General features: G+C 38.5%; 1 protein-coding gene across 1 annotated transcript in view; it reads left to right on the top strand.

Annotated features, from left to right (window-relative positions):
• crb2b (crumbs cell polarity complex component 2b) overlaps window positions 1-12,188 on the top strand; it is a 31,854-nt gene extending 19,666 nt beyond the window's left edge. The window contains exons 7-13 of the mRNA XM_051901821.1: window positions 962-1,888; window positions 3,117-3,670; window positions 5,034-5,199; window positions 5,456-6,326; window positions 7,579-7,695; window positions 7,927-8,053; window positions 9,383-12,188. Of these exons, the coding sequence (XP_051757781.1) occupies window positions 962-1,888; window positions 3,117-3,670; window positions 5,034-5,199; window positions 5,456-6,326; window positions 7,579-7,695; window positions 7,927-8,053; window positions 9,383-9,604 (2,984 nt within the window). The 3' untranslated portion in view covers window positions 9,605-12,188. The remainder of the gene's footprint in view (window positions 1-961; window positions 1,889-3,116; window positions 3,671-5,033; window positions 5,200-5,455; window positions 6,327-7,578; window positions 7,696-7,926; window positions 8,054-9,382) is intronic.
• The last annotated feature ends 1,603 nt before the right edge of the window (window positions 12,189-13,791 follow it).

Genomic DNA, 13,791 nt, shown 5'->3' with positions numbered 1-13,791 from the left:
CAATAATTATTATTATATTTTTATATTGTTATTTTAATATTATATTACTCAAATACTAATTTTTTAATTTTACAATGAATTACTACAATAGTAATATTTCTTATTTTTTATTAAGTATTATTGTATATTTTTGTGTTGTTGTTGTTATTAATAACAATAATAATAATAATAATATCTTATTATTATGTTTTTATATTATATTTATATTTTTTATCATATTACTTAAATACTCAATTTTTTTATTTTACAGAGAAATATTACAATAGTAATATTTCTTATTTTTTACTTAGTATTGTATATTTTATGGATAGACAATGAAGCTTTTTAAATTGAATTGAATGTATTATTATTATTATTATTATTATAATTATTATTATTATATTAACAAGAATAATAATAATAACTTTATTTTTTGTTATATTTATATACTGTATTATTATGTTATATCTATATTATTATATATTATTTAAATACTCAATTTTATTTTACAGTGAAATATTATAATAGGAATAGTACTTATTATAGTATTAGTATTATTATATTATCAACTACAACAACAATAATAATAAAATTATATTTTTGTATTTATATTAGTATTTTTATATTATATTACTTAAATACTTTTTATTTTACAGTGAAATATTAAAATAGTAATATTTCTTATTTTTTAGTATTATTGTAAATTTTATGTATTATTATTATTATTATTATTATTTTATAGTCATATTGATATATAATCACAAAAAGTTTTGCCAAATTGTGCAGCGCAAACCAGGATGTAAAATTTTAAATCACAATTTTGATCAGAAAAATTGTAATTCGATTTTTAGATTTTCCCCAAATCATACAGCCCTAGTGTTGCATATAAAAAGCTTTTGAAAAAGACTAAAGACAGTTTATTCAGTTTGAATGTCTGTGCCTAAAGCGTCACATGACCTCTGTCTCTGTAATCCCCCTGCAGGTGTTGTGTGTGAGATTAACGTGGACGAGTGTGAGAGCGACCCGTGTCAGAACGGAGCCCTGTGTGAGGACGCCATTAATGACTACATATGTTACTGTCCATCTCCTGCGCCGGACCAGCTGCCCTGGGGCGGCCATGACTGTGACGTCGTATTGACCGGCTGTGCGGACGACCCCTGCCAGAACGGCGCCACCTGTGTGCCATCACTGCATGGAGATGAGCATGGACACACCTGCAGATGCCCTTCTGGTTTTCATGGTGACACATGCGAAATCACCACCACCTTCTCCATCACAGCGGGAGGTTATCTGGTCGTGGAGGTTCCGCACCGCAACAGGACCCGCAGGCAGGCGGGATCGCAAGGGTCGAGCGTCCAGCTGAGGTTCAGGACGACCTTGCCGGATGTAATTCTCTTCTACCGGGGAAGCCAAGAGCACTTTTTTATACTGGAGCTAATTGGTGGAAATCTTCTCTCCAGAGCCGAATCGGGAGACTTAAAGCTCGCTGTGCAGTTAAGTGGGGATTTCAATGACGGACTCTGGCGTAAAGTGTCTGTTAGTGTGGATGAGAGACTGACTCTGACCCTGCTGTCAGAGAACAGGACCGCTGAGGATGGAGGTCACAACCAGCTTCTGTCCTTCCAGCCGCAGGGTTTGGAGAAAACGTACATTGGCGGGGTTCCTTCGGAGTACATCAACAACACGGAGACCAGGATGGGATTCGTCGGCTGTTTCGAGGATCTGCTTGTGGATTCTCAGCTGGTTCTTCCTCAGAACTTCAGCTCAGAGCCGGACATGCAGATGGGCTGCGAGAGGAGCGAACGGTGCCGTCCGGACCCCTGCTCTGAGCGTGGCCGCTGCGTAGATCTGTGGACCGACTACATGTGCCACTGCCACAGGCCGTTTTATGGACACAACTGTTCAGAAGGTGAGCTTTCTTTTTGAACGATTAAATTATGTGGAAATGATATGACTTTTATATATGTATATACACCGATCAGGCATAACATTATGAGCAAGGTGAAGTGAATAACACTGATTATCTCTTCATCACAGTTAGTGGGTGGATATATTAGGCAGCAAATGAACATTTTGTCCTCAAAGTTCATGTGTTAGAAGCAGGAAAAATGGGCAAGCGTAAGGATTTGAGCGAGTTTGACAAGGGCCAAATTGTGATGGCTAGACGACTGGGTCAGAGCATCTCCAAAACTGCAGCTCTTGTGGGGTGTTCCCGGTCTGCAGTGGTCAGTATCTATCAAAAGTGCTCCAAGGAAGGAACAGTGGTGATCCGGGTCATGGGCGGCCAAGGCTCATTGATGCACGTGGGGAGCGAAGGCTGGCCCGTGTGGTCCGATCTAACAGACGAGCTACTGTAGCTCAAATTGCTCAAGAAGTTAATGCTGGTTCTGATAGAAAGGTGTCAGAATACACAGTGCATCAGTTTGTTGCGTATGGGGCTGCATAGCCGCAGACCAGTCAGGGTGCCCATGCTGACCCCTGTCCACCGCCGAAAGCACCAACAGTGGACACGTGAACATCAGAACTGGACCACGGAGCAATGGAAGAAGGTGTCCTGGTCTGATGAATCACGTTTTCTTTTACATCACGTGGATGGTGGCTGTGGCCTCTTTCAGCAGGATAATGCGTCCTGCCACAAAGCAAAAATGGTTCAGGAATGGTTTGAGGAGAACAACGTGTTTGAGGTGTTGACTTGGCCTCCGAATTCCCCAGATCTCAATCTAATCGAGCATCTGTGGGATGTGCTGAACAAACAAGTCCGATCCATGGAGGCTCCACCTCGCAACTTACAGGACTTAAAGGATCTTCTGCTAACATCTTGGTGTCAGATACCACAGCACACCTTCAGGGGTCTAGTGGAGTCCATGCCTCGACGGGTCAGGGCTGTTTTGGCAGCAAAAGCGGGACAAACACAATATTAGGAAGGTGGTCATAATGTTATGCCTGATAGGTGTATATATGTATATATATTTTAGACTGATTATTGTCACAATCTTAGTTGTCCTAAAGTAAGCTTTATCAACTATAAATTCTTATTTTTGAGGTGTACATGTTTTCTTGAGATTGGCTTGTATGTTCTGGATGCTTCCATACTCACAATGGTGTTTACTAAAACCTTTGCCCGTCTCTCCCAACAGAGCACTCTTCATGGACGTTCAGTCACGAGCGCAACAGAAGCTTCGCTGCGTTTCCCATCACCCAGAAGCATGGCGCTAACCTGACTGTGTCCTTGTGGCTGAAATCACGTCAGTTAAATGGTCTGGTCTTTCAGCTCCAGCATGAGAATCAAGCATATCTCACTCTTTTTCTAAAAAATGGCTCAATGTATATTGCGATATACAACTCCATCAGAAGGGCCTCCGACTTCCTGACCGATGGGGAGAAGGTCTTTGTGGCTATTAAAAAAGAACAAGGCGTTATAGTATTTAATCAAACGCAGCAGATATCTGTCAGTTACAGTGATTTTGAGGTAGAGGCAGGAGATGTGGCGTATCTTGGTGGACTTCCTGAAGGCGAGAACAATGTACCGTGGGGCGGATATTTCAAGGGCTGTATGCAGGACGTCCGCATAGACGACACACAGCTGTACATGTACTCGGGGAGCATCAGCCAGAAACCACAACATCCAAGCTACTTACCAAGAAACTCGTCTAATGTGCTGGAGGGTTGTGTGGGCGACCAGACGTGTAAGGTGAGATGATACACTACTGTTTGGGGTCAGTTTGAAAGAAATTAATACTTTTATTCAACAAGGATGCATTAAATTGATCAAAAGTGACAGTAACACATTGCTTACATGAATTAGCATATTGCTAACATGTTTTATCACATTGCTATCATAATTTTAACATGTTTTAGACATTGCTAGCATGAATTAGCATGTTGGTAGCATGAAATAACATGTTGCTAACATTAATTATCATGTTAACATGTTGCATACATTGTTAACATGAATTAACATGTTTTAGCAAGTTGTTAGCATATATTAGCATGTTTTAATAGGTTGCTAGCATGAATTAGCATGTTGCTAGCATGTTTTAACACATGAATTAACATGTTTTAACACATTGGCATGAATTAACATTTTGCTAATATTGTTGTTACCATTTTTTAACACTGCTAACATGAATTAGCATTTTGTAAATATATTTGAACACATTGTTAGCATGAATTAGCATGTTTTGTTAACGTTTAACAGGTTGCAAGCATGAATTAGCATGTTGCTACCATGTTTTAGCATGTTGGTAGTATTAATTAGCATGTTTTGACATGTTTGAGCACATTGTTAGCATGAATTAGCATGTTGCTAACAAAACTTAACATGTTGCTAGCATGTTTTATGACATTGCTAACACAATTTAGCACATTGATAGCATGAACTAGCATGTTTTGACATTGCTAACATGAATTGACGTTAGCCTGGTTTAACACGTTGTTAGAATGAGTTAGCATGTTGTTAGCATGTTTTATCACATTGCTAGCATGAGTTAGCATGTTAGTAGCATAAGTTAGCATGTTTTACAGTTGCTAACATGAATTAGCATGTTTGCTAGAATGTTTTATCACGTTGCTAACGTTAATGTCGAGCGAATAATAATGCTACCATTTGTCAAGCCAACATAAATGCTGTTCTTATGAACTTTCTAATCATCAAAGAATACGGGAAAACACAGTGTATCATGGTTTCCACAAAAATATGTTTTCAACACTGTTTCTTGAGCAGCAAATCAGCATATTAGAATGATTTCTGAGGGATCATGTGACACTGAAGACTGGAGTAATGATGCTGAAAATTCACAGGAATAAATTACATTTTACAATATATTCACATAGAAAACAACAATTTTAAATGGTAAAAATATTTTACTATTTTTACTGTATTTTTAATCACATAAATGCAGCCTTGGTGAGCAGAAGAGACTTCTTTCAAAAACAAATCTTTCCAATGGTAGTGTACTTCTTCTGCTGGAAGTATATCTTTACTTTCTTAAACTTAACATTATTCACTTATCTGGACTTCTCAGACTTTGTTCAATTACAAATGGTCTTTTCAGATGAAGCCCTGTCAGAATGGAGGGAAATGCCGGGTCATCTGGAATGACTTTGTGTGCTCATGTCCGCTGAACTACTCCGGGAAGACGTGTGACACACGTGTGTGGTGTGTTAGTGACCCGTGTGACTCTGGGACTCGATGTGTGGACTTGCCTGATGGTTATGAGTGTGAGTATCACTTGTTGAGGGTTCAACGTCAGCTGTTTTGTTTTGACTTTGTTCTTGTTTCTCAGTATTTAAGAAAACAGATAATCAAGCTCGTACACGAAACCAAGTCAATTTACACTTACTAAAGAACATGCAAATTTGTTGTTAAATTATTGACATTTCAGGGGTACGTCAAGCAAATAATTTACATCTGAGGGGTTCGGCTGACATAAAAAGTTTGTGAATCCCTGCATTAATATATTCCTCCTCACTCCAGGTTTAGCCAACGCCACATTTGAGAGTAATGCTTTGAAGTTCAGTGCCAACGGCTCCTTGTTCGCCCCCGTGACACATATCTCAATGGAGCTGCGAACGCGCGAGGAGAACGGGACGCTGTTACGCGCCTCCAACCGTCTGGAGTTCTTCTGCGTGGGGCTCCTGAACTCCTCGCTGATCGTGAAGTTTCGCGAGGGTAACAGTCTGGATGTGCACGCTTTCACCAGCGACGTCCCCGTTTCGGATGGAGAATGGCATCAAGTGGAGCTCTACACGTCCAGCTCGCGGATCGCAGCGTCCCGTTGGCTCCTCTCTGTGGACGGACAGCCGGCCGGATCCAGCCTGGCGGCAGCTGGCAGCACAGACTTCTTCAACTTCTCCACCGTGTGGCTGGCGCAGAACTACACCGGCTGTTTGGGCGAGGTCCGGATCGGTGGGGTTTATTTACCGTTTTCCGGACGCCTGGAGGAAGAGGCGCCGCAAACGTCACAGTTCATCCGAGTTGGCGGGATGGCGGAGCCTCAGCTGGGATGCACCAGCACCCGCTTGTGTCTTTCCGAGCCGTGCCAGAACAACGGCACGTGCATGGACCTCTTCAATCTCTTTGACTGCAAATGTGCCCCGGGATGGACGGGCGAACGCTGCCAGGAGAACGTAGACGAGTGCAGCCAACGGCCCTGCGTCCGGGGACAATGCCGGGATCTGCCGGGGGACTATGTGTGCGAGTGCCCTGCCGGATACAGTGGGAAGAACTGCCAGGAGGAGGTGGACAAATGCCAGGAGCATCGCTGTGAGAACGGAGGCTCCTGTGTGGCTGCAGTCACGGGATACACCTGCGTCTGTCCACCTGATCACACGGGCCCGCTCTGCCAGTGAGTGAAATTGGGTCCTGATATTATTTAATTTAAAATTTTAGCAGTTATGTTGTGTTTTTGTCAAGATATATATATATATTAGTTTTTAGTACATCAACTTAAACTTTTATTAAGTTAACATTTATTCTAACTTAAAGAATTAGTTCACATCAGAATCCAGATTTCCTGATAATTTACTCAACCCCATGTCATCTAAGATGTTTATGTCTTTCTTTATTGAGTCGAAAAGAAATTAAGGTTTTTGAGGAAAACATTCCAGGATTTTTCTCCATATATTGGACTTCACTGGGGTTCAACGGGTTGAAGGTCCAAATGTCAGTTTCAGTGCAGCTTCTACATGATCCCAGACGAGGAATAAGAGTCTTATCTAGAGAAACCATCAGCCATTTTCTAAAAAAAATAAAAAATTATATACTTTTTAACCACAAATGCTCATCTTGCACTGATCTGTGATGCGCCACGCATTACATAATCATGTTGGAAAGGTCACATGTGACGTAGGCAGAAGTACCGATCCAGTATCTACAAAGTGTACGTGCAAAGACTAAATCAAATGCCCTTTTAAAAAAAAAAAAGGGTAAAACAATGATGTCTGACGATTTTGAAGTTGGAGGAGAAAAGTTTTTTGCCCTACCGCGGTACTTCCGCCTACGTCACGCGTGACCTTTCCAGTGGAAGACGAGCATTTGTGTTTAAAAAGTATAAAAATGTTTTTTTTTGGCCGATGGTTTCTCTAGATAAGACTCTTATTTCTCGTCTGGGATCATGTAGAGCTCTTTGAAGCTGCACTGAAACTGACATTTGGACCTTCAACCCGTTGAACCCCAGTGAAGTCCACTATATGGAGAAAAATCCTGGAATGTTTTCCTTAATTTCTTTTCGACCGAAGAAAGAAAGACATAAACATCTTGGATGACATGGGGATGAGTAAATTATCAGGAAATTTGAATTCTGAAGTGAACGAATCCTTTAAGTGTCATTTTTAATGGTTTTATTAAACTAACCCTGTTAGTGAGGTCTGCATTGCTCTAATAACACTGCTGAAGAAACTTCAAGTTTGCTTTAGAGAATGTGAAATCTGAGAATTGTGCTGAACTTATCTGGCAAATTGATCCTTATTTAAAGAAAAGAACCCTGGTTTGATTGAATTTAATATCTATAAAGTCTTGTTCAATTTTCACATTATGGACTATGTCAGTTCTTTTATTGATCATTGAGAATTCGTAACTCAGTGCGTCTCATCCATCAGATGGCGTTTCCCTCGTCGTCAGTGTGAAGTGGATTCAGAGTGTGAGAATGGCGGCACTTGCACTGAGGGATTCTGGGGAACGAACTGTACCTGCAAACGAGGGTTCAGTGGAGAGAGGTGAGACGAGACATCAGACACGCTCATCACATCTTCATCACATGTTGATTATTATGCCTAATGGCTTAATATGGCTTACCAAAACAAGACATGTTCCTGGATCAACATTTCTTTCAAAATATTCAACGGACTAGGGAAGAAGATGACTAGGGTTTGAAAGGAATACAATTCCTGGCACATAAAAGTGTAAATGTGGAAACTGTAGTTAGACTGATGACTTCTGTTTTCCAGATGTGAAGTGGATATAGATGAATGTGAGTCGGACCCTTGTCTTAACGGAGGCACGTGTGTAAACAGAGCCAGTCACTACTTCTGTGAGTGTGTGTCGGACTTCAGCGGAGAAAACTGTGAGAATACGGTGAGCTCTTAGTTCTTCTTTCATCAATCTTCTAGGGCCCTATGAAATCCATTTGGAATTTTTCCCAAATTATGTTTTTTTTTTTTTTTTTTTTTTTTTTTTTTTAACAAATTATGTTTTTTCTGGATTCGTTTTGTATTCCATTTTAATGGATAAATTACATTTTAGTAATCAAAAACCATGTAATTAATTGAAATCATGGAACTACAACTACAATTTAACAATTTACTAAATGCTTAACAAAAATTAAATTTTTAGGGCTCTATGAAATCTCCTTTATTTTTTTCCCAAAATCAATTTGTTTCCAAAATTCAGTTTTTCTGTTTAAATTTATTTGGATTGTTTTCTGTATTTCTGTATTTTTCTGTATTACATTTTAATGGTTAAATTAAATTTTAGTAATAAAAAAGCATGTCTAATTAAAGGTTTATCAGAAATTACATCTTTAGAGCAATATGAAATCGGTTTTAATTTTTCCCCAAAAAATTTTCCTGTTTAAATTGATCTGGATTCTGTTTTTTTTTTTCTGTTTTAATTTTTCTGTATTCCATTTTAATGGTTAACTTATACTATTTAAGAACAATTCATTAAAAGTTTAACAGAAATTACATTTTCTGTTTTAAAATTACATTTTTATTTTTTCCCAATTTTTTTTTTTTTTTTTTTTCTGATTAAATTTTTCTGTATTCTGTTTGGTAAGTTCAATTTTAGTAATCAAAAAGCATGTATAATTAAATGAAATGATGAAACTTGTACAATTTTACAGCAGTTTATTACAAGTTTTACAGAAATTACATTTTTAGGGCCCTATGAAATCCGTTAAATTCCTTTTTTTTTCTTCTGGATTCCATTTTTTCTGTTTTCATTTTTCTGGATTCCATTTGAATGGTTAAATTAAATATTAGTAATTAAAAAACATGTCTAATGAATTGAAGTCATGAAACAAATAAAATTTAACAGCAATTTATTAAAAATTTAACAAAAATTACATTTTAGGGCTCTATTGTTTTCCCCCAAGTTCTGATTTATTTTTTCCAAATTCTGTGCTTTCTTTTCTGCGTTTTCTTTTTTTAGTTTTTCTGCATTCCATTTTATTGATGTAATTACATTTTAAATTGAAAAAATTTAAATGATCAAAAAGCATGTCTACAATCAATCGAATTCATAAACATGTTAAAAATGTTTACAATAATAGAGCTCTAGGAAATGTTTTATTTTTTTCAGAGATTAGTTTTTACGTTAAATCGCATTTTTATGTCTGTATTCCGTCCACATTTTCCGCATTGTGTAAATCACAGGGCCCTAACGGTCCTCCGTCTCGTCCTGTAGAAGCAGCTGCAGATGGAGCGCGTCCCGTGGCTGGTGGTGGCCGTCCCGCTGGCGTGTCTCGCCGTCCTGCTGGCAGCGGTGGGGTTGGTTTGCATGGTTCTCACCACCCGGAAGAAGCGGCAGTCGGAGGGCACCTACAGCCCCAGTCAACAGGAAGTCGCAGGAGCCCGGATGGAGATGGGCAGCGTGCTTAAAGTGCCTCCAGAAGAAAGACTGATCTGACATTGGTTGCCACACTTGTAACCATGTCATTTTAACATTTGAAAGAGGCAAAGCCAACAGGTGTGGCTTTTATGTGTCAAGGCACGTTGAGCAGAGCTTCGTGTGCCTTCGGTGGAAGGACAGTGGAGAAAAACCCGGCGGTTCTCCATGGGTTCACTACAAATATGAATGTGCACTGCAAAAAATGAGTGTTTGTCTTGTTTTCCACTACAAATATCTAACTTGAGGGTTACATTTACTAAAGAAGCAAAATGACTTAAGATATTAAGTCTTTTTACTGAAAAATTGAGGTGAGGTAAAAAAAAAAAAAATCTTGTTTCAGGGTTCGTACAGTCATGAAGTTTTGGAAAAACAAACAAACAAACCCAGAAAGTCATGGAAATTTATTTCACAAATGTCTGTATACAAGAATAAATGTTTAATTGATAATATTGGACACATGATAATACTTATCGTTACAATATACTATGATAAATTTGAACATGGATGTTTATTCTTATTTTACTTGAATACATAGACTTTCATGGAACAATAGGTCATGAATATTCATGGAAAAGTAATTGAAATTTACTGGTAAAAATGTGTTTGAATGCTGTTGTTTTCCCTATTCTCCTATTCTTAATTTTGATGACTTTTCTCAGAAAGCAAGACTTAAAATTTAAGTCATTTTGCATCTCAAGTAAACATATTTTGATTTGAAAAAGACTAAGCAAGAAAAACATTTTTGCAGTGCGAGAAATATAAACTGTGATCACTTTCCGTATATACAATCATTTCATTCATAGTTTTCAGTCATGTGACTGAAAACAGGCCTGTCAATTATCAATTTGTCAAGCCACTAATATTTAGATCATCTTGCTAAAGAAGAAAAATAAAGACGTGAACAAACTGCAAGTTTTGGGCACTTGCGAATCATATACAGCATCTTCCTCACAAAAAACAGCTGACATTTTAAAACACTTAACTTGATCGGTGACAATAGCCTCGTGGGCAGCACCTACATGTAGCGCGCAGTTGCGTTCAGGCATCCCGAGTTCGAGTCCCCAAATTTCTTTGTTCTGCTGTACAAAAAAGGAAGATATTTGGAAGAATGTTTGTAATGTTTGCCCCCCATTGACTGCCATAGTAGGAAAGAAAGATACTATGGTAGTCAACGGGGGTGAGATCTGTTTGGTTACAAGCATTCTTCCAAATATCTTCCTTTGTGTACAACAGAACATATAAATTTGGAGACTCGAACTTGGGACGCCTGAAGCGCAACTGCGCTACATGTCAGTGCTGCCCACAAGGCTATTGTCATGTGGTATCATGCTTTGCAGCATCAGGGTTTAATTAATGGTACTTGTGTATAATGTAGCTTGTGGACAAAGGTGTAAATACACTGTTATTGTACCTAAATGTGGCCATCATTTAATATTTTTCTTCCTCATGTATAATGAAAAGCATCTACTTATGCTAACAAGTACAAGAGTATGATATCATTGAACATGAGACACAAATACTAAAACTAAAATGTGATATTTTATTAATGATTGCAAAGAATAGAAAGATATTTTAAACACAGTATTTTGTATGTCAAAAGGCCTTTAAATAGAGGCATGTTTTGGGATGTGTTTTATATATATATATATATATATACAAAAAATTGAAGCATACACTGTGTGCCTTGCTGATATACTCAAAAAATCAAGAATTTTGTTTTCAGAATCCACTTTTTTTCTTTTTCTCCATTTCCTTTAGCAAGGTTTTTATAAAATGCGTTTTGTGACAAATGTTATTCTACACTGGATTGATTTTAGATAAGTTGATCAAATGATGTAACAGATATAATGAACAGAACAGAAGGTTTCTCTGTGTAAACGGTCAGTATTTTGGTTAAATCCACTTGTGTTTCCACTGGATTGACAGATACAGTATTCTGTGTTTCTCTGCTGTTACAGTATTACTGTGAGATGATGACTTTGTATATTTTTATATTATGTTGTGTCATTTATACTGTTTCTTTCTACTTGATGTACATTTTTAAATCTTATTAGAAGACAAAACCGTCATTTTATATTGCTGTATGTGACATTACTGAATGTGGCGTTTGAGTGGGTGAAAAATTAAAATTTATTTAATTTTATTACATGAACCATCCATCTGCAAATGCAACTGAGCTCATTTCTCTTTATTTTTTTTTTTTTCATTTTTCACTCAAACTGTAAAATGTAAGTAAAATGTAACTGCAATAAGGTTCCATTAGTTAACAATGGTTAATACATTAACTAACAAAGAGCAATACATGCATTTATTAATCTTTGTTAACGTCAACTTTTCACTGTTAATTCAAGTCAGCTCAGGTCCATTAAATAATACAATCAGATACAACTTTTGATTTTAATTATGTATTAGTAAATGTTGAAATTAACATCAACTAAGATTAATAAATGCTTTAGGCATATTATTTATTGTTCGTTAATGTTAACTAATATGGTCAACTAATGTTAACAAATAGAGCCTTATTGTAAAGTGTTACCAAAATGCAAGTAACTTTGGATAAAAGTTTCTTTAAAATACATAAACATAATGTGTGAAAATCCAACATGGCTCATATTTCTTTTTGTTTCAACATAAAAATAAGGCAGCAACTGAACTTAAGTTTTTAAGTATAATCAAATTAGCCCAACCAACCACCACCATAAAAACCATTTCAGTTGATCAAAATGCTCACAGTGAATAAATAAAGAAAGAAAAAAAAATCTCTGAGGAAGTCATACAAACCTTGTTTGCTATAATTCAGGCAAATGTATCAGTTTATTCCAGCTAATTAGACTGAGGTGCCTGATACAATTTGAAACTCTCACTGAATTACTTGTATGGCAAAACCGTTTCCATGATCTCCACACATCTGAAGGGAGTCACACAGAACATTCCACTGAGTTCAGAGATAAACTCCCTTAGACAAAGAAAACAACTGACACCACCTCAACTCATTATTTAGCTACTGACTTCATTTCACAAAAGATGTGCTTTCATTTTAGAGCATAAACCATGAAGATAAGATATGCTGAATGATGCTTGAAGTCATAAAAAAAAAATGTGATTCTTAAAGTCCCTGTAAAGTCAATTCTGAGAATTGTTTCTAAACACATTATAAATGTTACAAATGTATTGCTGAAACACATTACAAAGACTGTGAACTATGTAGTACTGAATTGTGGAGTTAGACCGTTAAACAGTTTTTCACAAATTCTGTGTTCAGGATTTTTTGGGAAGGGCTAAAACGGTGGCTCGAATAACTGAAGAATAACCCTAACTATAATAACTGTCGATGACATACTGGAGCCACCGGGCGTGGCCCCGCCCCTAATACTATAATAACTGTCGATGACGCACTGGAGCCACCGAGCGTGGCCCCGCCCCTAACTATAATAACTGTCGATGACGTACTGGAGCCACCGGGCGTGGCCCCGCCCCTAACTCTATAATAACTGTCGATGACGCACTGGAGCCACCGAGCGTGGCCCCGCCCCTAACTATAATAACTGTCGATGACGTACTGGAGCCACCGGGCGTGGCCCCGCCCCTAACACTATAATAACTGTCGATGACGCACTGGAGCTACCGAGCGTGGCCCCGCCCCTAATACTATAATAACTGTCGATGACGCACTGGAGCCACCGAGCATGGCCCCGCCCCTAACTATAATAACTGTCGATGACGCACTGGAGTTACCAAGCATGGCCCCGCCCCTAACTATAATAACTGTCGATGACGCACTGGAGCTACCAAGCATGGCCCCACCCCTAACTATAATAACTGTCGATGACGTACTGGAGCCACCGGGCGTGGCCCCGCCCCTAACACTATAATAACTGTCGATGACGCACTGGAGCCACCGAGCGTGGCCCCACCCCTAACACTATAATAACTGTCGATGACGCACTGGAGCTACCGAGCATGGCCCCGCCCCTAACACTATAATAACTGTCGATGACGTACTGGAGCCACCGGGCGTGGCCCCGCCCCTAACACTATAATAACTGTCGATGACGCACTGGAGCCACCGAGCGTGGCCCCACCCCTAACACTATAATAACTGTCGATGACGCACTGAAGCCACCGAGCATGGCCCCGCCCCTAACTATAATAACTGTCGATGACGCACTGGAGCTACCAAGCATGGCCACGCCCCTAACTATAAT

The sequence above is a fragment of the Ctenopharyngodon idella genome, chromosome 8 (assembly GCF_019924925.1).
Source record: "Ctenopharyngodon idella isolate HZGC_01 chromosome 8, HZGC01, whole genome shotgun sequence".
In the NCBI taxonomy this organism is placed as follows: domain Eukaryota; kingdom Metazoa; phylum Chordata; class Actinopteri; order Cypriniformes; family Xenocyprididae; genus Ctenopharyngodon; species Ctenopharyngodon idella.
The sequence above is the reverse complement of the archived record's forward strand: the minus strand, read 5'-3'. Positions and strand labels throughout refer to the sequence as shown.